At 47.1% G+C, this 27,719-nt stretch overlaps 1 protein-coding gene across 1 annotated transcript in view; it reads right to left on the bottom strand.

Moving 5' to 3' along the window:
• Slit3 (slit guidance ligand 3) overlaps window positions 1-18,139 on the bottom strand; it is a 587,052-nt gene extending 568,913 nt beyond the window's left edge. Inside the window, exon 1 of the mRNA NM_011412.3 lies at window positions 17,884-18,139. Within this exon, the coding sequence (NP_035542.2) occupies window positions 17,884-18,080 (197 nt within the window). The 5' untranslated portion in view covers window positions 18,081-18,139. The remainder of the gene's footprint in view (window positions 1-17,883) is intronic.
• Between the last annotated feature and the right edge of the window lie 9,580 nt (window positions 18,140-27,719).

Below are 27,719 nucleotides of genomic sequence, written 5' to 3'. Positions count from 1 at the left end.
GTAAAGGCAGGAAGACACGGGCATAAAACAACCAGAAAAATCCAGATGCTCTTGACATATAAGCCAGTAGGAAGAGAAGAGCATTCCTGGGAGGCTGCCCCAAATGGCCTCCAGATCGTTTGAAAAATACTGTGTTAGCGCCTTTTTTTTTCTTCTAAAGACAAAGACTTTCACTTTCAAAGAATGTTCATTTCAAAATAATCAGATTATCTAGGCCAGAGGAAAATAAGGGTAGAGGCAAGTTCAGAGCTCTCTCTGGGGAGAAATAGAAAAGCTCTTGAGCAATCTTTCCCAAGAGAAGCACAGGGCCCTGCCTGGCACAGTGGTCTGTACCCCGCTCAGGAAGGAGAGGCGGGGGACTCTCTGTGAACTCAAGGTCAGCCCAGTCTTCACAGAGTTCCAAGCTAGCCAGGAATATGTAGTGAGACGCCATCTTTAAAATAAAATAAAATGAACACAGGCCCCAGGAGCTATCCGGAAAAGTTCAATCCGGTGTCCTAACTTGTTGTATTATCAGGCCAATTGGTCACAAAGACACCAGACACAAGGTTAGAGTCAGCATGCTTTATGTCTCCTTGCTATGATGGAGTCATGAGGAATAGTTGGGAAGGAGACATGGATCTCTGAGAAAAGGGTGGTGCATCTGGCAGGGACTGAGGATCCTATAGAGAAAAGTGGCTCCTGGAACCATTTCAATTCAGTCACAGACATGCTAAAATAGAGTACTGTCTTGGGATGTTAAACCAGGACCCTGTGCTCCTCTCTAAAGATGTTTTCCAACCTGTGAGGACATCATTCCAGATCCAGGCATCCAAATCCCCAGTATCCAGTTGACCAAGGAGACTACTGAGAGTTAGCAGCACTGGCTGGCTGGGGCATGCACTGTATAGACAAATCAATACGTGAAAGAGTTTTCACTATTACTCCATTTATAGGCAATGTAAACACTAAGTCTTAAGTGTATGTGAGGGATGAGCTGGATTCGTAAGCCATCTACATTAGAGATGAGAACTGTGTGACTCTCAGAGATGAAGGGGTTTGTTTCCAGCCACACAGAAGCCCTGAGACTTGGAGCTAGGTGTGTCTAAACTTGAACGTTTGTGCACATGCCACAGACCCAGCAACCAAAAGTTGGAGCATTGGTGATGCATGGTTATTTTACATTCTTTGGCCCTAAGTCTTTCAATAGGTATGACTGTTTTCATTCATTATTTACTTGTTTTGATGAGAAAGACAGGTAATTTGCTGAAGGGCCCATTTTAAATTCAGATTGCTTTGCCTTTAAAGCCCGGGGTCTTTTCCATCATACTTGCTGCCTATGAAAGTTAATTTGATTTTCAAAACCATGTATTGGTTTTGACCTCTTTTCTCAAGCATTCTACAGAGAAATGCATAGCTGCTCCTGCCCTCAAGAAACATTCAATCTAGTTAAGAGATAGGATTCCATGGAACAAACAGTACCAGTAATGATTATTAATATATGGCTGGAGAGGTTTTTAAACATAGAAGCTATAAAGAGGTTTCTTCCTTGAAGAGACTTTTCAGCCCCTGAATCTAGACTAGTTCCTGTGGCCATATGACAACAACGATGACAACAACAACAACAATCACTGAATTCTAGGGGTTGTAAATGCCTGAATCTGGTGTGATGTCCTCACTGGACCCAGTCAAGTGCTCAGCTACTAAACTGCTACATTTCCCTTCTCAGGATCCCCAAGCCATGAGACAAGAAATGAGCCGGTTCTTAAGTCATCATGCTGTGCAGAAGTTCAAGCTACTTTGGTCATTAGCTGGTGTTGAGTCCAGCTTCCAGCATCCCAGCTGATCATAGACATGAGTTTCCAATGGTCAGCTCCATTATACTCTTCTTGCTCCTACAGACACAAGGACACTGCGATTCAGGGGAATTGAGCACCACCTTCCAAGGCTTCCCTAGACTTTCCAGAGCCTCAAGCTTTCCAGAAGTACAGGTCACAGAGTAGCCATCCCTACTGAGGCCCTCCGAGCACTATAAAATGGTTATTGTTCTTGTACTCAATTTCTTAAATGGCTATTTAAGGCCAGCCCCGTGCTCTATGCTGGACATGGGCCACCGCATTTGGACTTCTAACAACACAGTAGAGTGGGTCACTGGTAAAGAACGCATGCTCAAGAGCGCTTAGCTAGTGAGAGCATTCAGACGAGGGTCACACTAACTTCAGCATCGGTGCATGCAACTGCTTAGCCACAAAGGAGGGAAAATGATCTCTGTATAAAACCCTACAAAAGCCCTAGCCAATCAGTTTGAAGCAACATCAACTGCTATTTTTGAAACTAAACATCTTTTTTTCTTTCTTAATTTCCGAAGGCTTACTGTGGAGCTGAGCTAATTATTTGAGCCTTAATCAAGGACTAGCCACTCCCTGAAGCAGCTGTCCTGGCCTCTCTCTTGCCTCTAGAAAGTCCCAGGGCTCCATTGGATATTGGCTCGGATCTAAATCCCATCTCCCAGCACTCACGAGCAAAGATGCATAGGGCTGGAAGGATCTTTGGAGTTCATCCAGTCTTCCTCCCTCATCACTTTGAAGAAGAGGAAACTGAGGCCCAGAGAGGTGAAGTGACAAGGTCACACGGTGTGCCAGAGGCACGGCTAGGTCTCCAAATTCCCAGGCAAGCATTTTTTTCTATGCCACCATTTCTGCCATTGCTAAAGGTTATGCAGATCCATCTCCCTCGGCCCTCCTCTTGACAAAGCTGTTTCCCCATCACACAGCTCCACACAGCCGCATTTGGCAGGAGGAGCGATCAGTCCTGCTCGGCTTGTGAAATGCTGTTTTGCAAAAAAAAAATGGCCTCCCGGTTCTTTAGCAACATACAAAGAAAAACCAGAGTGCGGAAGATGTTTCTTGTTTTGCAGACATGACAGGGCTTCCCGTCTGAATGTCTGTTTGTCCTCCAATCCATGCTATGCAGCTCCAGTTGGGGAAGAGCCCCCAAAGAGCTTAGATCTTTGCTGCATTCCTAGAATATACCAGCAAGGCACAGAGCAGAAAGAAGCTTGGTGAGATTTTCAGAAAGGAATCAAACGCATGCCTCGACCAAGCCAGAGCAGACTGGTTACCTTCCTGTGGTAGAAATTATGAACTGAGCTTGTCTCACTGAGGGACAGGGATCAGTAAGCACTTTCATGAAGCAACTCCTCTTCCCATTTTGTATTCCTGTTCTGGGTTGTACTCCTACTGTGTGTTCCCTTCACTGTCTCCTCATCTAGGGTCTTCTTCTTCTTGACCCTGAGCTAGCCAGGGCTTTGATGCTGACAGTCATACCATACAGCAAGCCCGAGCTTCCATGCAAGCTTCTCCCATTCATTCTGGACCAGTTCTTCTTTTTCTGAAATAATTTGGTTCTTCCACTTTCTCCTCCACCTCCCCCCTGTAGTAGGTCTTTTTGTGGTTATGGGTGATCTTGTCTAAAGCCCAAACACTGACACAGAAGCAGGGAAATGTCTTGTGTTGGCAGAGTCCAGGACTAGCCCTGATTAACCTCTGTTACGTCTCTAAGACATGTATCCTTCAAGGTGGGTTGAGTTGGGTAGGAAGGAGGTAGACCAGATGACCCTAAGATGCCCCCAAAGCTTGAAAAATCTCCCCACTGGGGGAGGAAAGAAGTAGGTGAGGAAGAGAACCCAGGTCTCCATCTGAAATTCAGAGCTTGTAAGCCTACGGTATAAACGGAAAAGGAAGTGCCAACTCCGAGCAGGAGGAAATGGAGTGAACATGCTGCCCATAACTATTGCAAATCACCAATCATCCATTCTGATTTTTGAAAAAACAATGTTATTCATTTATTTATTGTGAGACAGGGTCTCATTATGTAGCCCAGACTAGCCTGGAACTCAAGAACCCCCTACCCAAGCCTCCCAAGTGCTGGGACAGAGACCTGTGCATTCACACCTGGTCACACTCTTTCACCCTAAAAGAACTGGTAAGCACTCAGAACCACCTTCTGACGCAAGCCAGGTACACAAGGAGAGACTCCGAAGACAAACTCTTGTGTCTACACACAGGTTCTCAGCTCTTGTCCCCTGCAACCTTGCCTTTCCCTTGGCCTATCTAGCTCTTAACCAACTTGCTCAAAGAACCCCATGCCGGTCCAAAACCCACTCTCCCACCTTCTCCAGGGAAAGCTCGCATTGCTTAGGGAGACCTCAGGGGAAAAATAGTCACCTCTGGGAAACTGTTCAGGGGTTAAGTTCCAGCATGGGTGTGGGGGAGGGGTTGTATCTGCTTGTGGCCTCAAATGGGAACTGTACTGTGTGACAGTGTTTATGAATATGCTTCTCAAATAAGGTCAGCGTACTGTGCGGTTAGTACTAATAAAATGCAGAGCCTGTGCTGTTTGCCAGTGAGCTGCAGAGACAGTCTTTAATACTTTATCAGGTAGGATTGTCCTTAGAGTAATATTTTCCCATAACCCTTTTCAAATGCCACTTGGACTATTCTTTTTAATAATGTGCTGTTTTTTCATACATTTCATACACACTAACAGATATGACACGAGTGCAGTTTGCATTCCCCCATGATTCCTGAAGACTCAATGAAACATCTTTTATTGCTCAGGCATCTCTCCCATCCCAGAAGTCACTTTGTTAGCAGCTATATAAATGATCCTTTGAATGCTTCAATCTCCATGTACATCATAGGTTCAGTATGAAGCATCCCACAAAAGGCTCCAGGCAGTGGTGCTATTCTGACAGGTTCTGGAAACTTTAGGATGTGAGTTTCAGCTGGACTAAGTAATCACTAAGGCCCACTCCTCATGGGACATTTCATCCCTGGTGCCTTCCTCTCTCCCTGCCCACCATTCGATGAACAGCCTCCCCCCTCATATGTTCTTGCCACCATAGTGTTTCTCCTCAGCACAGGCCCAGAAATGTCAGGACAAAGTGAACTCTCCGAAACTGTGTACCACCATCAGGTACCTGGTGACAGTGGTGCGCAGAACGAATCAGATGCATGCCTGTATTCCATCCTATCATCCCGAACATAGTGACATTCAGGTGTCACCTAGGGATACTCACTCCACACTCACTCAGATGAGTTGCTGCAATATGAGACTATGTGCATTTGTAAAAGCAAATAATTTTTTTTAAAGTCTTTGGTGAAAGTGAAAAGAAATCTGGAGTTGAGTTGGAAGTCACTGGTCACTCCAAGGATAGTTTTTAAGCTCTCTGAATTTCCTATTGAGCAATGGCAGTAAAGTAGCCCTACCACCTTCCATATGCAGCAGTGATTCTCAAACTGTGAGTTGTGACCCCTTTAGGAGTGGGAGAAAGACCCTTTCACAGGGGTTGCATAAGCCCATTGGGAAACACAGATATTTATATTACCATTCATAGCTGAAGCAAAATTACACTTATGACATAGCAATGGAAATACTTTTATGGTTGACGGCTCAACACAACATGAGGAACTGTATTAAAAGGTTGAGGTCTTAGGAAGGTTGAGAACCACTGAGATACGTGATGCACTAGTTCAAAATAGATACCGTGGAGGGTAAAGCCATTTGAGGGAGCATTTATATAGTTGCTACCAAAAATGCATAAGGTAACTGGACTATTCTCCCAAAGTCGATTATCATGTGGGCAAATGAACATAGCCACATAGGACTGAATGTAAGAGACATCTGCCACAATCGACTCGTATAACCCTGTACCAGCCCCACTAGGTGAGTGCCTTCCGTACCATTCCTCAGGCTACTGATGAGATGACAGGGATCAGAAAGTGCATCTACAGGTAGGTACTGAAGGGAATGAAGATCCAACCTTGATCTTTCTACTTATTTAGAGTTATACATGTACACTATGTTCCCTGTCAGTTTCTCACTAGTATCACTTAGAAAAACCCCTTACGTGGAATGGTTTCCACCCATATTGCAGAGCTGGGCAGAAGAAAAACCAAAATTATCATGTGCTATGACACTGTTCAGGCATTCTCCAGTGTATTCCCAAGGATGGCTCTCCACTGGAACTGTCACTGTCACTGTCATGATTCTCAATGACAGGCTATTCTACTCCATTTCCTACTTAGGGTGAAGGGCCCCCCAGAGAATAATAATCGATCACTTAGAGAGCTCAGCTCTGCAGTATCTTACACACTGTTGTGGGCATAGTCAAGACCTTCAGATGGCCATGAAGATGAAGTCTGAGGTTCTTTCCAGAGCAGAGCTTCAAGTTCACTGCAAACCTTCAATATCCAGGGAAGGGATAAAACACAAAGACCTTCCTGAAACCTAACCTCAGGACCTAGGTCTCCAACAGCAGCAGTTCAAAGCTGCCGCACCCAGGGAGCTATGTGGAGGGGCAGTCCAGGGCAAGAAGCCAAGCTGGGAAGGTTAAGGCAGGACCAGGAACAGAGCAGACTTATGGCAAGAGACCATGGTGAAGACATAAGGCAGCAGAACTGGCATGGACTCCACACCCTACAGACAGACCTGAGTGAGGGCACACACTCACTCTAGAGGTTGGGGGAGCATGAGGAGGCACATCTGGTAGCAGACAGGAGCTCATCGGCTGAAAAATGTTAATGGGAGACAAGGTGGGTGGTTAAACGTGTGGGCAGGCTTTTGGGAACCATAAGACACGCGGCTGCCTAAGTGCAGGATACAGCAAGAGTCAGCAACCCAGGCTGATGTTTCGGGTAAGCCAAGAGGAGCCTGAGCTCACATAAACAGGAATGAGGCTTAAACAAACCAAGTCGCTTTCTAAGCCAGCCAGGATGGACTTCATGCACATGCTGCTCTGACTGAACCTGATGTCACCAGGGAGCACAGCTAGAAGAAAGGAAAGACCAGTGGGTAGAGGTCCCTGCTGCCTGGGCTAAACAACCCAAGTTTAATCCCTGGAATCCATATGGTGGAAGGAGAGAATCAACTCCCCTTGGTTGTCTTCTGACTCATACCCCAACTACATACATACATACACACACACACACACACACACACACACACACACACACACACACACACACACAAATACATAAATACATTTTTAAAAGATTTATTTATTTATTTAATGTATATGAGCACACTGTAACTGTCTTCAGACACACCAGAAGAAAGCATCAGATCCCATTACAGATGGTTGTGAGCCACCATGTGGTTGCTAGGAATTGAACTCAGGACCTCTGGAAGAGCATGCAGTGTTCTTAACCACTGAGCCATCTCTCCAGCCACACAAATACATTTTTTAAACAAAAGAAAGTGGCACATACCATTAAGAAAGAATGGTAACTCTACTAAAATCCACATGAGCAATGGAGCACAAAAATACTAAGCCAACAAAGTTCCTCGGGGTCCCCTTGGAGCTTTATGCCCCTGCTGTCTTGTGAATATGGCCTGAGAGCATTCTCCAAAGGTTCCTGGCTTAGAGGCTCCTTTCAGAGTGTGTCAACGCTGGGATAAGACAGGACAGGGCTTTAAGGTGGTGGACCACAGTACATGTCAGGTCTGAGGGTCCTGTCTATGGATGAGATTAATGTCGATCTCATGGGACCTAGTTAGTTCCCATGACATCAGACCAGTATAAAAAACCACCATGACCCCTCTGTGCTTTGACCCCTCTGTGCTTTGGCTTCTTAGTTCGTGTGACCACTCCCTCTTACACGTCTCCAGTCATGCTGGCACTCACCACGATGTGACTCAGCCTACTGGGCCCTCACCATAGCTAGAAATGTGCTGTTTTGACGTTGAGCTTCCAAAGCTGTGGGCTCAAGTCATGTTTCTTCTTTATACATCACCAGCCTCACATGTGTGCTATAGCAATGGAAAAATGGAATTCAAATTTTGTTTGAGCTTCAAAACTGTCTTCCTCACTCTTTGGGAATTTTATCGCTCTACGGCCGTTCTTCTTAAGATCTGGTTGATAGCTTCTGGGCTAAGATTCCTAACAGATAAGACCTCCTGAGGAAGAGCCTCGCTCATTTTAAATGGGCTCATGCCCATCTAACTGTGAACTTCAGTGACTCGGTACCACTCCCCATTCAACCCAAGGGAGTTATCTTTATATTTCAAGCTGTGACTCAAATATCACATTCTTCCTCAAACTGGACGTAAAAGCTCTCTCCCCCCAGACATCCAGATCATGTCTTGCACCAAAACATGACTCAAGTTTGATGCTGTTGCTGCCACCTCCTCCTCTTCATCTTCCTATTCCTTCTCCACACCATCTTCCTCCCAGTCAAATTGAGTAAAGAAATACTTTCAGGATCTGGGGAGGAATGGCATGGCCACGGTTACCCTGCAGGTCCAACCACACTGCTTCTCTTGATCCTAACTGGGAATTTTACTCCCAAGTATAGTTTCCTCATCTGTGGAGTGGGAACAGCCTTACTACATAGCAGGGACAATTGTTAGGACAGTAAATTAGTTCATACAAGTGAGGCTGGGGCTCAACAGGAGCCCTTGTTCTCAGGATGACTGTCGCAACTTACAGAGGTTGGAAAGCCTACGGGCCACAGTTCTCATTGATCTCTCCTCCTTAATAATTAGCCCAAGAACTACACAGGTGAGTGTGCCCCTGTCAAAGGGGAGGGCAAGATGAAATGAGGACTCACTGTGTTTAAAAAAAACTGAAGTAACCTGAGCTTTGCTATTAATAAAAGGGACTGATTTCTCATGGTGAAATATTTAGCAGGAGAGGGTTAGCATGGGAGCACACGGCACAGACAGATAGATGGACAGACAGAGAAACTGGCAGAAAGAGACAGACATACAGATTAAGAGAAACGCACATAGATACAGACACACACAGACAGACAGACAGACAGACAGACACACACACACACACACACACACACACACACACACACACACACACACCTGACATCCCATGCTAGTAGAGGGTTTGGTACCCATCTACAAGGAAGAGGATAGAGCTAAAATCATGGCAGAAGGCTCCTTGAGAAACCAGGAGCACTATGGCTCTTTTGTGAGTGCCCCTCTGTGAGTGTTCCTCTGTGAGTGCTATTCTGAGTGCTCCTCTGTAAGTACTCCTCTGAGTGTTCCTCTATAAGTGCTCCTCTGTGAGTGCTCCTCTGTGAGTGTTCCTCTGTGAGTGCTATTCTGAGTGCTCCTCTGTAAGTACTCCTCTGAGTGTTCCTCTGTAAGTGCTCCTCTGTGAGTGCTCCTCTGTGAGTGTTCCCCTAAAACGCATATGTGCCGTGAAGTCCCCCATGGTAGTGCTGTATTGAAAGGTTCTTCCATGAGTAGGGTCCAGCTGGAGGAAGTAGGCCACTGAAGCTGTCTATATCTTGCTCTGGCTCCTTCCTGTATTGCCTCTCTCTATGCTTCCTGTCCACCATAATGTGAGAGGCTCTCCTGTGCCTTTCCCTCCATGATATACTGACCCCTTTTCAGTCATGAGCCAAGTTAATATTAACTTCCTACAGATAATTTTCCCAGGTACTTGATCACAGCAACATTAACTAATTCACGAAATAAGAGGAAATTCATCAAACTGAATAAAACTGTGGTTGGAAACTATTTTAGGGAAATAAAACGGGGTGATTCCTTTTGAGACCGGGTCTTGTGAAGCCCAAGCTGGTTTTGAACTTGCTATGAGTCTGGCCTTAAATTTACTATTCTCCTGCCTCTACCTTCCAGGTACTAGAATTATAGGTGCCTGGTACCAAACCCTGCAGACCTCAGTATTTTTATCCACCTCAAACAGAAAGGACAGGCCATGCCTATAATCCTACAATCTAGACCCTTTTCAAAAGGCTGGAGAGTAGGCTCGGTGGTTGGGAGTGCATACTGTTTTTGAGTTTGCTTCCTCTCGACATACACATAAAGTGGCTCATAACCACCAGTAAACCCAGCCCCCAGGGTCCAAGGGCACGACACTGAAGCTTCAGTAATATAAAGCGTAGGAGGGTAGAGGTTAAACCAAGAGGTTGTTTTTTAAGAGTAACTGGAAACAGCAAACGTTCCCCAAAACCTATGATATGAAATCATTTGCAAAAATTAAATTAGGATACTGCCCAATGTTACACTTAGACAAGCTGGACGTGAAGGTGTCTGACTATAATCCTAGCACTCAGGAAGCTGAGGCAGGAGAATTTTGAGTTTGAGTCCACTCTGAGCTACATGAGGAAACCCTATTTCTTAAAAGCAAGGGCCATGGTCAACTACTTGAATCTGGATAGGTAATAATAAGAAAACACGAGGCTGGGGAGATGTGAGGAAGCAGGAAATAAACCTGATCAAACGAAGCCACCCAGGCCTAAAGATGCACCGAAGATCTATGCACACATGAGCTAAGTTCACATCCCTGGTGAACAATGTGTGCCCATAATTCCAGATTGTGGGGATGAAGGAGACCGCGTGCCGGCTAGCCAGTCTAGCCCTCATAAGTGAGCTCGAGATTCAGTGAGAGACCCTGCACCATCCAAAGCAGAGCCTGGGAAAACTGATATCGACCTCTGGCCTCTACATGCAGCTCACAGTGTGTCCCTGCCTGCACATGCATCCAGACATAACATTACACATATGCACCAGCAGACACAAATGCATTGACAGAGTTGGGCATGGTGGTCCATGCGTGGAATCCCGAAATTCTAACAACAGAGGAAGAAGGATCATGAGCTCAAGGACAGCTGGACTGCATGGGGCATTGTCAAAAAAACAAACAAACAAAAAAACACCGATAATATGATAATAATTAGGGCAATGAAAGTCTCCCTAATCCTAAAATCTGAAATCCAAAACATTTCACAGCTCAAAATTTTCTAAGCGCAGACATGATCCAATCTCATATGTGAAAATTTCCAACCATAGACTTCATTTTATGAGCAAACATATCAAGTACAATTCAGATATAAAACAATATCTCTCTGTCTATCCATCTGTCCATCTATCTATCCATCCATCCATCCATCCATCTATCTATCTATCTATCTACCTACCTACCTACCTACCTACCTACCTACCTACCTACCTATCTGTTAATCTGTCTGTCTGTCTGTCTATCTCTTCCTCTCCCCCTCTTTCCTCTCTAGATATATATGCAAATATCGCAAAACCTGAAAAATTTCAAAAATGAGAACCACTTCTGATTCCCAAGCATTTTGAATGAGGGATACTCAACTTACACAGTCAAAGAAAATCCCCCAGAAAGCCAGGGATGGGTGCAGGGCCTTTGCCAAAGCCAAAAAACATACAAAACCCTTGGCATAATCACAAAGGTTTATGGAAAGTCGTAGAAGCTCAAGTAGCTGGTGAGAAACATAGGAATTCACAGTGTGAAAACCTGTCGTTCGTCAAAGGATGACCCCCACTATGTAACAATAGTCTGTGTGAGCTAAGCTCAAGCCCACGTGAAGAAAAAGGTCTCACCAGGTCTAGTTTAGGGAGAGTTGAGTTCCTCGTCAGGAGATAATGTGAGCCAGGGATGTGGGTTGGTTTTCCGCGGTGCTATGTTGATGAAAGATGCGGACAGGGGACGTCTTGCAGCCCTGTTAATTATTACCTGTGCAGCCTTCCAATGAGCATATGCAGGAAGCAGTTTAGACTGCAAGTATTCTATACATAATAAGCACAGGAAATGTTATGGCAGGTTTGCTATATTCTAGGAAGTGTTTGTGAGTTTCCCTAATACTCCTAATGCTTATAAAGAACCGGTACTAAAGCAGGACCTGGTGGTGCAAGCCTTTAATCCCGGCACTCGGAGGCAGAGGCAGGAGAGTCTCTGTAAGTTAGAGGCCAGTCTGGTCTACATAGTGAGCTCTAGGACAGCCAAGGCTATGTAGTGAGACCCTATCTCAAAAAACAAACAATCAACAAAAAAATGAAACAAAACATTAAAAATTAATAATTCAATTTTATAACCCAGAAACCTGGTGTAGCTTGCCAGTGACAGAGCCAGGAGCTTTGCCTGGTTCTGAAGTCCACATCTTTAACCTTAGCCTTCTCACCACCTCTAATCCACCCAGTATTGAGGATTTTTAATCACACCCTTAGCCAATTCTTCCTGGGGACCAATATATCCAACATGGTAAATGCCAATAAAACCATGAAGACCACAGGATGGGGGAGGGGGAGCCTCCTGGAAATCTGGCAGTCAGTGGCAGCAGTTACAAAAGCCAGTCTTGGTCTGCAGGACACAGAGCTGAAGATGCTCGAATGAGCCTCTCCCAGAGCAAGGCTGATGTCCACATGAATCAGGGAGAGCCTTAGAAATCATCCCAGTGCTCCCACTGGGCACCTCTGAGAGCCTTAGAAATCATCCCAGTGCTCCCACTGAGCACCTCTGAGAGCCTCAGAAATCAGCGCAGTGTTCCCATCGAGCACCTCTGCACCCATCCCTTTCAGAACCAGTGTGGTCTTTGTGAGGCCCCTCCCTACTCAGATTTTCTTTTTTTTCCCCTCAGCATTTCTTAAAAAGAAAAAGAAAAAAGAGGTTCAAACCATCGTACACAGTGAGAGTGACATGTGCTAGTAAATACAGCTGTTTCAAGTAAAAACGGTATGGAGGCAGACACTGGGAATCAGAAAAAAAGGGACCGTTTATAGAAATATGGAAGGTCGGTGAACCCAGAAAGTCAGGACCAAGAATTCCCCATGAAGCTCCAACCTACCCCTCCTCTAAATAAAGAAATAAAATACATTCTTTATTTAAATAGAACACAAAGCAGCGTGCAGATGAAAAAGACAGAAGAAGCCACTCCAACCATAACTCCTTCTGGATGGGACAGAGAGGCCGACCTGCGCTCAGCGGCCGGGGCAGGATGGAGAGACAGATGCAAAGAGAAGGAGGCCAAGCATGAGTGTACTGGGCACAGCCTACAGCCCATGTGCAGGCGGCGATGAGCCTGCTTCCACCGGGCTTTGTGCTGGAACAAAATTTCGAGTGAACATCCTAAGCCATCCAGCTGGACAGAGACCGAAATGAGCGAATGGAAACACAGCCGTAGCATCACAAGTCTGTGGAGGGCTCCTATGTGCTGGGTACCGTTAAGTACTTCCTAGACAAGATCACTTTAATCCCTCCCAAAAGGGAACTGGTATTATGCATACTTTACAGCTGGATACATTGCAGTTGGGTAAACAATCCCAGCCATGAAAATGAATGGACAATATGGCAGGCACCGTGCAGAGCACACTGTGAGGACTGCCTCAGGCTGCAGCCCCGTGTGACTATCATCTCTGTGTTACAGGTGTGGAAGTGAGCTACAAAGGGATTAAACATACTGCAGTCCAGAGAGGCCCAGAGGTGCAGAGCAGGCGTGCATGCCACAGAACAGGCCTCCAAACCCAAGCTTTGGCTCCAAAGCTGCCAGAAGCCCATGTTCCAAACGGCCTAGAGGGCAACGAAGGATTCTTGCCCAACCTCACCAGGCTCTTTATTTCCACTTTCCCAAATGTGCTGTGGGTGGGGTGGGGGGTGGGGGGTGAATTCAGACAATAGAACTACAGAGAAACAAAATAACAATGCAAAACCCAGGGCAGAATGGAAAACCCAGACGACCAGCAGAAACAAAACTCAATAATGACCCTCCAAATACACATCAATTAATGCCAGGAGAGTGGCAATCAAAAACCACAGAGAGCCCAGGATGCCACTGATGAGGTCCTGATTAGAAAGTCCAGGGGCAGAAGTAGTCAGGATCACTGGCTCTTTCCATTGGCATGTGCACAGTAGGAGTGTTGCAATGTTGCTAAGCAACGCCTAGCAATGAGACTTCAGAGTGGATCAGGCAGTAAGAGTCTTGGGGGAAACTCTACCAAGGCAGTAATTCTAGTTCATGAAATTCGAATTTTAGATAACAGTATCTCATGTAATAGGCTACTAGGAGGTAGCCCTTAGCCACTCGTCAAAATGCAAATCTCTGAGAGCCCATCCTGCCCTGTTTTTTAGGTTCATTCAAGATATAGTTGTTGAAAACTTCCCAGGTGCCAAACACTGGCCTAGGCACAGATGAAGAGTGAATAGGTGATTACACAAGGAAAAAGTCACCAAGCCCACACTCCAATCCTACTTTAAGGAGAGAAGCCCAGAGGTACAGTGGGCTGGAGGACAGATCCTCCTGGCTCAGGAGTGACTCAGGAGAGACCCGTGCTTCTCTGAAAAGCCACATCACCATGGTTGGTCCAGAGAGGCCCCATACTTGCCATATAGTCTCTGGTCCCCTAAGCTGGCCCTGAAGGCTGGGAGTACCAGAAAACGCTAGGCTTGGCCGTTGAACATCTTGGAAAGTCTCCCACTTGACCTCTGGACCTCTGTGGTCAAGTGAGGGAAGGCCTATGACATGGTGTCGGTTTTTATTGGACCCAACCACCGGCAAAGCTCGCTGTCATCTGGAGTGATGGAGAAAATTAAGTTACCACGTTCTCACGTTTCAGACTCTCGCCCGCTCTCCTTAGCAAACAGGAAATGTTTATTTAAATACAGCAGTTTCCAGCATGTTCTGGAGCCAAGTGGAAAAAAGCAAAGATGTCCACTCCGACTCCCACTGCCACCACCTAGCTGTGGGTGAGAGGTGGGCCTCTGCCTGCCTCGGCGAGGCTGGGAGAAGGGGCCCCACATGGGGGTTCATTCTCATCCAGGCGGAGGCTGTGGTCGAGGAAGAATTACATCTGTGGGTTCTTTCTGTACTCAGAAGGACAAATGCAACATCTGTTTACCCTGCACTCCCTGGTAAATGTTTTGTCTCAAGAAACTCCATCCACTTCCTCTCCTTCCTGGGCCTCTGTCTTTGCTGCTCGGATAATAAATGACACTGAATTCTCCCCTCCGTTTATTTAGCTTGCTTGTGGGTGTCACCTCCTCCTCTAGGAGGGGAAAAACTGTCAGTAGTTTATAAAAGACAGGCATTCCTTCTCTGTGTGATGTGCTGACATTATGGGGAAGAACTTGGAACACAGACAATCCCCCAACTCTGATAGTGACTTAATGACGAGCAATTCAGACCCCACTCCTAGCTGGAAGCCAAGTCCAAATGGGAACTACATCCTTCCCGCTCAAGCTGCCCTTAAGGGCATATGACTAGGGGAGACGCGCGCGGCACGCGCGCGCGCACACACACACACACACACACACACACACACACACACACACACTCCTTCACAAGAGTACTTTCTGGAAGACAGTATCAGAAATGGAGGCTGGGGAAAGCACCGCGTCTTTGTTTTACAACAGTTTCACCAGTGGGGATCAGAAGCCAGACTGTTGGAAGGTCATGAGCTTCTAATGGTTCTGCTGATAAAAATCAGTGTCCCGTGACTAAAGGACCCCCCAGGGGACTTAAAGGGTTCATCAAAAAAGGTTCCCACTTCCGACCTTTGCCCACATCCTTTAAGCTGAAGTGCTGGTTTTCCTTTGTGTATGCAATGATTTTATGGACGAGGGATAGGAATGCTATAGAAGCTTCAAGCAATGTTTATTGAATGGAAGGGAGGGGGGATGACAAATTTGAAATCCTTAATGTGGTGTCGAAGAACAGTTCCACAACGCCCCATTAGAGTCTTTGAGGGCCCGATGGGTGGCGAAGGGCTGTTGGTGGGCTGCCCTTAAACCCGAGGTGGCCCTGACCCTGCTTGTCCTTAAAAGGCTCCAGTCTTAGAAAGACACTAAGAGCTCAGCCTTGGTAGCTCTGTCTCAAGCATGCCCTTACAGCAGTGACCAACGCTACACTAGGCAACCACAGACGTGGCAGAGCAGCACCTACTTTGCCCATGATGGGCAGTCACCATGGCTATAGCAAGAGGGACCCCTGGGAATGCCTGGATTCAGGTCTTTATCAATTGTCTACAGCTGCAGAGCGAAGGAGATGTCCCAAGTCCTCAGGGTCTCCAGGGGGAGTGGCTGGTGGCATACTGGCTGCAGGTGTTGAAAACTTCCGACTAGCCAGAAGAGAGGGGCCCGCTGTTCTGATCCTCCCAAGCTGACTCTGTGATTCTGACTACGGAAAATAATGACCCCAAGTAAAAAGAGCTGGTGTTAAAGCAAGATGAATGATGGCAGTATATACCAACAGCAGAGGCAACCTGGTGCTACAGGAAGACTCAAACCCAGCCAGGCCCTCTCATGACGGTCTGTTTATAGAGATCTTGGCCCAAACTGACTCTGGTTCTAAGGAGTCTACAGACTGGTGGGAGACCTGGGCTTAGAAGCCTGGCAGGCTGGGACTAACCGGTTACATGACCATGGATGCAGGACAGATGGGATGAGGCCGAGTAATGAGTATTGGCTATGTAAGAAATAGGACCGTGGGAGGTTCAAGGAAGAAGGGAAATGCAACATGTCTCAGGGAAGCACCCACTAAACATTTATCATCTCACTAACTCGTCTGCAGCATTCATGTGAGAAGGGGAACTTAGTTTATACATACCTAAAAATACCATTTAAATGAGATTTTTCACAAATAGGGTCTAATACAAAACCTGAATGAAGGTGTGGATGCCTGGATTCCAGCCCCTTTCTCTGGTGGCATATTTGCCCTGTTTTATTGGGCAGGTCGGTTTGCATTTCTGATCCTAATTTCCTGGTGTTAATGAAGACTCAGGGCCAGCCCTCCAGAATTTCTACAGTCTAAACAACAGAACAATCACTGCACTTTGAAAACAACAAACAAAAGAAAACACCCAGAATAAAGAAAGCATTTCTAGGAAGTCTCTGCCTAGACAGCCAAGAAGAAGAAAGGGGGAGGTGTGGGGAGGCGGTAGGGGTGATAACAGTGGTGGGCAGCTAGGACAACCCGGCTCTTTCCTGACCTGAAGTAGGCAGGACTGAAGAAGACCCGTATGCTAACCCTGAGACAGGCTGGGTAGAGAGCAACTGGGCAGTGCAATGGCTGGAATTGTGACTAGGGCAAGCCTTCACCCACTCAGAGGCTCCAGCTCCCTCCACCACCAGGGCTCCATACTCCCTCACCCCGCCCCCAACTGTGGACTAAAAGGAGCCCACCCCCGGAGGCCAAATTTTGAATTTGGTCGTGAGGATCAAAATGATAAATCTTTCCAAAACGCTGACATAAGAAAAGTAAATATTTGGTTGCACAATTGGGGTTAAAACGAGGGTCAATCCACCCCACTCTCCAAGAGCCTCTCCGCTAGCTGCCAACCCCAGGATCCGAGGCTGAGTGCGGTTTGTAAGATTATAGCGCTAGGTCTCATTTAAAGGGCTGTCAGCATTTCCATTCTCCGGCCCGTTTGGGGAGGCATTTATAACCCGGCCATAAAAAATTCACCCGGGCTGCAACTTGGCATCCCCAATGCTGCACTCCAGGCAGGGAGGGTGTTGAGAGCACCCACTCAGAATCCGTCCGGTTTTTCAGAAGTTAAGACCTCTTTCGTACACACTCAACTTTCCTAGCAAGGACAGCCACACAGCAGCTGGCCCATTCTGATCTCCAGGAGGGTCGCAGGTTTTTTTTTTGGGGGGGGGGCGAGGGGGTCCGGGAAGGAGGCTCTCAGGTCTCTGCGATCGAAACTCCCCATCTCCGTCTAGCTTGCTACCTCGCCTCTCCCTCTTTAAGAAGCAAGGGGTAATGGACCCCTCATACCCAACCCCAAACCTTGAGACCACCACGCTCTCTGACACCCCCCCACTCCTCCGCGCTAGCCTTCTGCTAGCTTTATTCTCCCGATCTGTCAGCGGATAAGCCCCCGGTGCCCTCAACCAGGGAGGCACTACGCGGTCCCATCGCGGGGGCAACTCGTACACTTCTCTCCACACCTGCCCAAAGCCACGCCACCCCCAACTTATTGAGCGTGTCTGACAGCAGGGGTAGGGGAGTAGGGATCGTCCCCCATGCACCGGAGAGGAAAGAAGGACCTGCGCCCTGAGGGCGACTCTGTAGGAGCCAGCCGGGTGGGTGGCCTGAGCGGGCGGGCGGGGTGGGTACTCACAGGCGCTCTGCGTTGCGGGGGATGCCCCGAGGAACGGCGCGCAGGCCCAGCCCGTGGCAGTCCACGCTAGCGGCGGAGCAGGTACACTTGGTGGGGCAGGCGGCAGCAGGGGGTCCGCTCAGGATGCTCGCAAGCGCCAAGCCCAGCGCCAGGCGGGCGCGCACAGCGGCGCCGGCCCCGGTCCGGCCGAGGGCCATGGTGCACAAGCGCCCGCACCCAGAGGAGGATGCCTGGCGAGGCGGGACACGAGGAGCCCGAGGAGGCGCGCGGGCGGCCTGGGGGGCGGGCGGCGGAGTTAGCGCGGAGGAGGGGCGGGCGCGGCGCTCAGGCGCACGGGGTGCGGGCGGAGCGGGGCGCGCCGGGCGGCGGCGGCAGCAGCTCCATCCGTGGGGCTGGCGCTGCCCCGCTGCGCATCACTCACGGTGCCCAGGTACCGAGCGCCCTCGGGTCCCTCTGGGTCGCCGGTAGAGGTGAGGGCTCTGTCTGGGTCCTGGACTGAGCGCCAGGGAGCACCGTGCCCCGGGAAGTCCGGCTCAGGGCTGGGCTGCGGAGCACAGAGGCGGCTGGGGCACGGAGTGGTCCGGAGAGCTAGCCGGCGCTCGCTTTCTCCATTCACTGAGCAGGGTAGACACCGGAGACGCGGGGCCCGGCCCCTCCCGCCCCCCTCCCAAAACACCAGCTCCGCCTCCCATTGGCTGCGCTGAGCGTCACGTCGACTAAGTTGGGAACTTTGCTGGAGCAACCAAGAGCCTGTAGGGAGGAGGCAGCAGGGGAGCTAGAGAGACCCAACTGGGAAGGAAAGGGACTTGGCCAGCCCGGGCCGCCAGGAAAGAAACATTGAAATTCATTTATTCTTGGGAGCCAAGAACTGATAAACCTCGTGGCTTCATTTTTTTTTTTTAATTCAGTCACCGAGCTGGATACAGAATACCCACATGGGAGCATCAGAAACTAGGCTTCATGTTTTAGGTGAAAGAGTCAAAGTTGGACTAAGTGAAATGATTATCCGAGACCATACAGCTACTAGGCATTCTGTACCCTGACACATTTATCCGTGGAAACTTTGCCCCTACCCTAATTAGTGTTCACAGCTAAGGCCAACAACTATTTCCTAGAGGACTTACAGATTAGAGAACACTACACAGACACACAGTCACAGTCAGTCAGTCAGTCAGTCAGTCAGTCTGTCTGTCTATCTCTCTGTCTCTCTCTCTCTCTGTAGTAAATGTAAGAACTTGGACCCCGGTATTGACACCATCACTTCATCTGCTTCCTGTCTAGGGGACTAAGGGGCAATCATGTCACCTGCGGACCTTTATTTCCTTATTTCAAGGTGCCACCGTTCTGACAGACTTCCCTTGCACATCAAAGAAAAGAACGTGATTTTATAAAATAGTGCAGTAGCATGCAAGGGACCTATTCCCCATCCCCCTCCTCCCCAGCCTTGCCTTCATTCTGCCAGTGCCTGCTCTAAATTGGCTGGTCTGAGCTTTTCCAGATGCCGGTGGGGAAGGGCCATGTTACAGGCTCCATACATACTTGTAGGAATGATGTTGTTTGTTTGTTTGAAGGGAAGGGGCAGGAACTGGAGGAAATATTGCCCAGACTTCCTTGAGATCCTCTTGTACTGGAAAGGTCTGAAATAGCCTTGGTTTTACACACACACACACACACACACACACACACACACACACACACACTACACCCCCCCACACCCCTATACTCTTAACTATAAAACACATGCACTTTCACACACAAAAAATATGCAGTCACATACAGAGAAGAACATGTATGTTCACATACCACTAACCACTATGCGCCTGAGAACTCTCTTTTCCCTCATATGAATGCTACTCAGATTCTTCTATTTTCCTTAAAGGAAACTTTTAGCTACTTGACTACACACTGTAAATATATAGCTGAGGTGCAAATTTTATTTTATTATAGCTAGCATATTTTCAGAGACTTAGCTCTAAGGACTCAATTGCCCCCCAGCTCCCCCCCCCCACCCCCACACACTTATACCCCAACCCCAGCACACACGTGAGATTCAGTTCTCTGCTGTTATTCTTGGGAACTGTTTCTGCCCAGCTGCTGCCGCCATCGCCCTCTGGTGGCCAGAAAAGAGCTAGGCTCTGCTTCCGATGGTGACTTCAGCATTAAAGAACTCCAAACATGCCTTTGCCTCAGTCCTCCAAAGCTTTCCTACAAACCTTGAACCAATTTAGTACCAGGGCTGAGGCAGATGAGAGAGGACCGGGCAAGGTCCCAAGGGCACAAAAGCATCTCAGACTGTCTGGAACAGCAAAGAGCGGGGTTGTCTTTGTTTGCTGAAATGCATGCATACTAAAAGCATGCTCTGCAGCCCTGCAGCCTGGACCTGGGTGGGTTCTCTGAGCACAGTGGTAAGCCTCTGTGTTTCTATTTAAGCTGCATGGGAGTTTGAGAGCCTACTGGATCTTTAAATGACTTCTCGGGCATTGAAATATGCTACTTCCTCAGAGAAGGCCCCTAAAACAGACCACAGATCATGGGAGTTCTTCAGAATCAGTCATCTTTAAGTACTGGGCAAGTGAAATAGACATGCGTACACAGACGAGCAGGGTGCACAGAGACCTGCATTTCTTGGGCAGAGACACCCTTAGAAATCACCTAATCTGGGTGTTTTACATCCACTGTCTTCTGGCAATGGCTGGGTCTAACATGTGTCTTCTTAGGGGACAGGGTTTCCCCAGCAACGACTAGGGTGTTCTTTACTCTGCCCCTTCTTGGAGATTCGCTGCAGGTTTGCTGACTTTAGTTTTCCAGTTAACTCCTTCTGGTGCTCACAAAAAGCTTTCCTGGAATGTAAGCTCAGAATCTCAAATACAAAACGCACCTCTTGTCTCTTCCTAAGGAGAAAAGAGAATCAGAGAGGTAGGCTTCCGTGCAAAGTTACCCAGCTAATTAGTGAGAGGTTGTGGAGCAGGGCCCATGGTTGCATTTCAGCCTCTGCCTACCTCTGAGGCATCTTCACAATGTGTCAGTCTCCTCGCGAAAGAATTCGCCAGCCTCGCTGCTGAAGTCTGGGTAAGTCATTAGGGGTCAAGCTGTTGGGTAGAATTTTCTATGCCCATATGCCAAAGATAACTTTTCATTCTGTGGAACGATTTTCGGTGTTCTGCAAACGCCTCCTTAGCCAACTTTTTAAAAAAAAATTCCCTTTTCTTTTCCAGTCTTTAAAACCAAACATCCACCTATCCCCTGAAGAAAACCCACTTTAGGCCTCTCCTTCGCCTCTTCTGTCTCTCTACTGGACCACCACAGTCAGATGACATTTTTTTCTGGTTGCAAGCAATATATAATAACAGTAGCTTGTGGGGATCATGAAAACACTATGCTCGATTAAAGCCTTGGGTAGCACAAAAGAAATCTAAGAAGAAAAGAGAAAAGGGTTTCAAGGACTAGCTCCAAGGTAAGAGGTCATAAACATGTTTCCAAATTCCCAGTAAGGCTCCAATTGTGGACTGGTTTGGACTGGTTATGTAATCACTCTTCTCACCAGAAAAGACAAGAAGCAATGGGTACCATTTCTGTATAAACTCCACTTGGTTGGCAGGGAGGAAGGAGCTCTTCTGTCAAAGGCGACACAGTGAGGTTGTTAGCCGGAAGGTGTCAGGGATGTGAGAAGGCAGTAGGCCTACAAGTGTCTCCTCTGGACAGCTACTCAGTTCCCACTCCTGTCTGGTCCTCTTGCAGCTGGCCCCGCCTAGTCTGTAGTCCTCCAACAGGAACATGGACTCTAGGTTCAGGTATAACTGTTGATCTCTTTGGCTCCCACATATATTACTTTGTTGTTTTACTTCACTGTTTAATTGTTTTGGCTTTGCCAAGCCATCTTTGGTCCTGAAGATCCAAGAGTGTTTCTAAGATGCAGGTCTGAAATGCGATCTGCTCTCCCAGCAAATATGTCAGCTCTTTCATGCATGCTAGCTGCTGTCTTTGTCTCAGTCTCCCTCCCTCCCTCCCTGCCTCCCTCCCTCCCTCCCTCTCTCACTCTCTGTGTGTTTCTCTCTCCCCCTCTCTGTCTCTGTCCTTCTCTCCCTCTCTGTCTCTATGTCTCTGTGCCTCTGTTTCTGTCCCTCTCTGTCTCTCTCTGTGTCTCTGTCTCTGTCTCTCTATCTCTTTCTCTCTCCCCCACCCCCACCCCTCAGGCCCACTCAGCACTTCCCCCAAGAACATCCTTTTCTGATCTTCTGTCTTCTATCTCTGGCCCAGATTCAGCTTGTCTATCAGTTCCTCCAGGAACCATTGATGGTCCACACTCTTAGATTCTCCAGGACAGTGACCCTGCCTCATCCATTGCTCCCAACATCTTTTTTAAGTGCCATGCATATGAAGAGATATGCGGAATTAACTTGCAAATGCTCAGTGCCTACAGGTGTAAGGAAACCTTTGAAGACTGCTGAATGAGTGATTGTGTCAACAGTCTTCCCAATTAGCAGGCTTATTTGGCATCCTGTGACAGGTTTACTTATTGGGACCCAACATTGCTCAGTCTTTCAGGGGAAAGTGGGAGGCTCCATCCTTTCTTGCAGAACATATCCATCCCCCTGGCCTTTTATTCGGGTGTATTTACTTCTATTCACTGAGACTAATCACTTGTGATGGTCTGATGGATTCCCTAGATCCATCCTCTGCCCTCTGTCAGAGGTAGTTATATCCCTAGGAAGCAGACCCTATCACCTGCACTTCCTTGGGTTTGGCCACATGCAGAGCTTGCTAAAAGGGTTTAGGCCTTCTTCCACAAGAGCCTGAGTCTGGCCTTGTTCCTGCCTTCTCCTTCTAATGGGGGAAGTTTGTGTCCAGCATCCTTCTTCTTCATCTCTCTATCTCCTTGGCAACTGCTCTCATCCTCTATCTCCTATAGGAGGTAGGTGTTAGAAATGGCTTTCGATCATTACTAATCCTTGGGAGCTTCCCATCTGTGGCTGATGCCTGAATCCTGCCTCCCCTTTCCCTCAGTGCATCCGCTGACTTGGGGCTGCTGCTGTGCTCCTTCATGCTGGGTTACCCATTCACCAAGAGGGACCCTAAAGTGACAGCCCCTCACTGAGCCACCTACAGGCCTTTAGGGAATCAGGGAATGAGGACTCAGGGAGAAGAGGAAGTTCCAACCCTCACTGAGACTCTGGTCCATGTTAAATCTTACTAAAGGAGAGAATAACTCGTTCATGTAGATTGTAGTTCTTTCCTAGAGATCAGAACTGAGAAAAAGTTGAACTTGGAAGGATATTACCGTTGTTATTATTGATGTTTTCCTTTCTCTCCAGAGAAAGAGAAATAAAAGCTTACAGTTAATCTATTGAATCAATCCAAAATCAGGATCTACTCTGACTAGACAAATATATGAATAGTTATGTGATATTAAAATAAAGTATCCAGAAAAGAAGAAAGAGGACTGTCTGAAGTGTTTTAAAATCCAAGGCTCATCCGTAGCAGAGAAGCATTGGGTGGCCCTCCACTCAGTAGTGTGGCGGAGATTTGGAATTTTCTTCTTCTCGCCTCCATAGTTTTGGGGACTGACACGATCTAATCATAACCCTCGCTCAGGATTTTTCCAACTAGACCTGGAGAGAGCAATCCAGTCATCTGTGGTTATAGAGCTGGGACGTGTGAGATGCAGAAGCCAGTGACCCTGTTTTCTGCACAGTATAAGGCAGTATAACAAAAAAAATGAAATAAAAAATAAAAAGAATTTGTCCATTTGCCCAGTCTGAGTAGCAGTCATTTTAGTTTACCAGTGAAGCAAGTTTTTTTAAGAACTCATATTTTTTTTTCCACAAGACATGGATGAACAAGGCTGTCCAAACTCCAGGTGAGAAAAAAAAACTAAAGTATACAAAAATCAAAAATGTGGAATATAATAAAATGACAGCTGGTATGGGTCAGCTATGCAAATTCTGAGAGGAAACCACTTCAGGCTGGAATGAAGGGGCTAAGGAGACAAGGTGTAGTTGGGAAGGAGGTGTAGAGAAGGCTCCTCCACTGAGGGAAAAGCAAAGGCAGGGCTATGAGGGGGATGGAGTAGTGGAGGGGACACAGAAAGGATTGGAAAGATGAAAAACAGGATAGTTCAGGATGCTTTTCTATTGGCTTGAAAGTCAATGTGGGGGAAAGAGTAGTCTGACATTGATTGGTCAATCAGTGACTATAGCTTGGTTCCCTCACTTTAGTAAAGGGAGGCTCTGTGCAAAGACAGTGGCCCTGAACCTGAAAGGCCATATAGCATGAAATACCCCTAGAAGGAACCAGAAACATGTCCCCAAAGTGATGCTTGCCCAGACTGCGTCGATTTCTGCCAAGTTGGGCATCAAAAGGCAACTCAGCCAAGGGGTAGGGCCAGTCTTTCGGTTCTTAAAGCTTCGGTGTAGATGTGAGATGTGTGCAGACAGTGAATGACCATCGTAAGCCTCTCAAAAACTGTGCGATGATGTATCTCAAACCTAAACAAAGTAAGGTCTGTCACTGGGGAAATGGCGCTCCAAATTGAAGAGTATTAATCACCAAAACACCTGTGCGTAAAACTTGTCCCACCCTGGCAACCAAATAAACAAAGCGGAGGATATGGCACACAGGTTGGTGGGAATGTTGGCATTCTTTGCTGGCATTCTTGGGCAGTATGGGCTCACTGCACCCCCAGCCTGCTCTCTGGCTTGACAAAGCACCAGTGCAGTCTTCAGTTCGGCCAGCAACAATTGGCTTCAAGAATCTCCTCCTATAATGGCAGAAAACATGGATGTCCCTGAATGTGCTGGGGACAGCTCTGAATATTTTGCATACATTAACAGAGTAGTCCTCACAGCAGCCAAATAAAATCCTCTGTGTGGCTGAGACTCACTTGATACTCACAGGCCTAATTTTGCCTACCAGGCCCACAGGAAAACTACATTTCCCAACCTCCTCTGAAGTTAGATTGAGGATACGTGCCTCACTCTGACCAATGAAACAGGATACATACCACTTTCAACTTGTCTCTGAAGTCTTATGTAAACATCAAAGCCCGGGCCCTCTGCCTGTTGGCTACATATATAGAAAGAATCCAGAGAAGGCTCCCAGGATATTAAGAGATGGGTCCCACCAGGAAGTTTTAGGTTGGGCCATTGTCTTAGTTAGGGTTTCCATTGCTGTGAAGAGACATCATGACCATAGCATCTCTTAATAAGGAAAGCATTTCATTAGGGCTGGCTTAAAGTTTCTGAGGTTTAGTTTCTGCCAGAAACTATCCAGGAGAGACAGCATTGTATTTTCTATAGGCTATACAGATTTTAAAGATATCTTTTAATTTATGTGCATATGTGTAGCCCTGAGTGAATTATGCCATATGTGTGTATGCTCTCAGAGGCCAAAAGAGGTGGTTGGAACCCCTGGAGCTAGATTCGCAAGTGATACTGAACTGCCCAGTGAGGGTGGTGGGAACTGAACTCAGGACCTCTGAAAGAGTAGCAAGGGCTCTTAACTGCTGAGCCGTCTCCCCAGGTCGGCTTTTGCAAATTTTTTGTTGATTTGTTTTTGTGGTTTTATGATTGAGAATATGGAGCATAATTGATAAAAAAAAAAACAAGCAGGATTGGTGATTATAATAAACCTCTAACTTACCCCTTAGAGATATGACCTCATTGAAGGCATGCGCATTTCTGTAAGATACACTGTACAAATTCCTAGTGTGCATTTAATAGCATCCTCATCTACTGAGTGGGCCAGGCAAAATGAGAGAAATGTGTTTTTAAACTCTCTGTTCTTTTGTTCCTCTTATGTGGAACCTCATCACCATGAGTGAAGATGTAGAGAAACCAACAAACAATAGCATTCCCTGGGTAGAAAGATTTACTGGGGATCAAACTGCTAAGGCTATCTCCTGGAGGTGGGGTGGGGCAAAAATGGCTAAAAAGCTAGCAGGTTTTCTATGACAGTTATCAGGGTGGGTATCTGAGCTGATATAGGCTGTCCCAGGTGCCCTTGCTAGAGACTGACCTTTGGGAGAAGGTTAATGAAGATTCCTGGAGGATTAAGCATGGCTCCTGGGAAAGAAGAATCCCCCTTAGAAGATTCACTTTTCTGCTAAACACAACTGCCTTTAGGCTTGTTTATCCAATCGCAATCCTTCTGTTTAACAGGCCAAAGGCCTTTTGTTTAGGACAAAGTCACCAGGACTGCTAATGTGTGTGTGTGTGTGTGTGTGTGTGTTTGCATATGCACCAGTGTGAACTCTTCAAGTCTAACAATCATGACCTTTCAACTAAGCTTTGCAGCTCCCCTGACCCTTCCTCCCTCCCCTGACTTAGTCTTTCTCTACCCCCTTCCTGGGCCTCTTACTGATTTCCTTCACAGGCAGAGCTCAGGGTGTTTCTTGGTAGGATGAAGCCTGAAGGACACACAGGCCTTTAAAAGCTATTAGCTCTCTCTATCTCAGCTTTGCTTCTTTGGCAATCCCCCCACCCACCTTCCATGGAGTTAGAGAGACTCAGTCATTGTTCCCTGAAAGCCTTGTGGAGTTTGCCACCTGAGAACTTATCACATCTCCCTACCTTCTGCAGTTCCTCTCTCAGCCTCCTCCTTCTCGGGTAACTGCCTTGGTCCTTAACCCTGAAGCTCAGCCTCACCTTGACCCTTGGTGTCTTAGTTACTGCTCTATTGTTGTCAAGAGACACCATGACCAAGACAGCTCTTATAACAACAAAGCATTTAACTGGGGGCTTGCTTACAGTCTCAGAGGCTGAGTCCTTTATCATCATGGCAGAGAGCATGGTGCTGGAGAAGCAGAAGAGAGTTCTACATCCTGATCCACAGCAGCACATAGAGGGAACTGGACCAGGCAGGAGGTCTTGAAACCTCAAAGCCCATCTTTGGAGGAAGTGATGCACTTCCATTTTTTATTATTATTAAAAATTTTTATTAGTTATTTTGTTTATTTACTTTTCAAATGTTTTCTCCTTTCCCACCCCCATCCCACCCTCCACCCACCTGCCTCCATGAGGGTGCTCCCCTCCCTACCCACCCCTCCTGCCCCAATTCCCCTAGCATTCATAGGACCAAGGGCCTCCCCTCCCTTTCATGCCAGAGGGTATAGCCAACAGAAAACCCCAGATGCCAGGAAAGCAAGATAGGGGACTAATATCCAATATATACAAAGAGCTCAAGAAGCTGAACTCCAGAAATTAAAAAATGGGCTACAGAGCTAAACAAAGAATTCTCAACTGAGGAATACTGAAGGGCTCAGAAGCACTTAAAAAATGTTCAACATCCTTAATCATCAGGGAAATGCAAATCAAAACAACCCTGAGGTTCCACCTCGCACCAGTCAGAATGGCTAGGATCAAAAATTCAGTTGACAGCAGATGCTGGTGAGGATGTGGAGAAAGAGGAACACTCCTCCATTGCTGGTAGGATTGCAAGCTGGTACAACCACTCTGGAAATCAATCTGGTGGTTCCTCAGAAAACTGGACAGAGTACTACCGGTAGATCCAGCAATACCTCTCCTGCGCATATACCCAGAAGATGTTCCAACTGGTAATAAGGACACATGCTCCACTATGTTCATAACAGCCCTATTTATAATAGCCAGAAGCTGAAAAGAACCCAGATGTCCCTCAACAGAGGAATGGATACAGAAAATGTGGTACATTTACACAGTGGAGAACTACTCAGCTATTAAAAACAATGAATTTATGAAATTCTTGGGCAAATGGATGTATCTGGAGGATATCATCCTGAGTGAGGTAACCCAATCACAAAAGAAGTCACTTGATAAGCACTCACTGATAAGTGGATATTAGCCCAGAAACCTAGAATACCC

Source organism: Mus musculus, chromosome 11 (genome assembly GCF_000001635.26).
Source record: "Mus musculus strain C57BL/6J chromosome 11, GRCm38.p6 C57BL/6J".
In the NCBI taxonomy this organism is placed as follows: domain Eukaryota; kingdom Metazoa; phylum Chordata; class Mammalia; order Rodentia; family Muridae; genus Mus; species Mus musculus.
The sequence above is the reverse complement of the archived record's forward strand: the minus strand, read 5'-3'. Positions and strand labels throughout refer to the sequence as shown.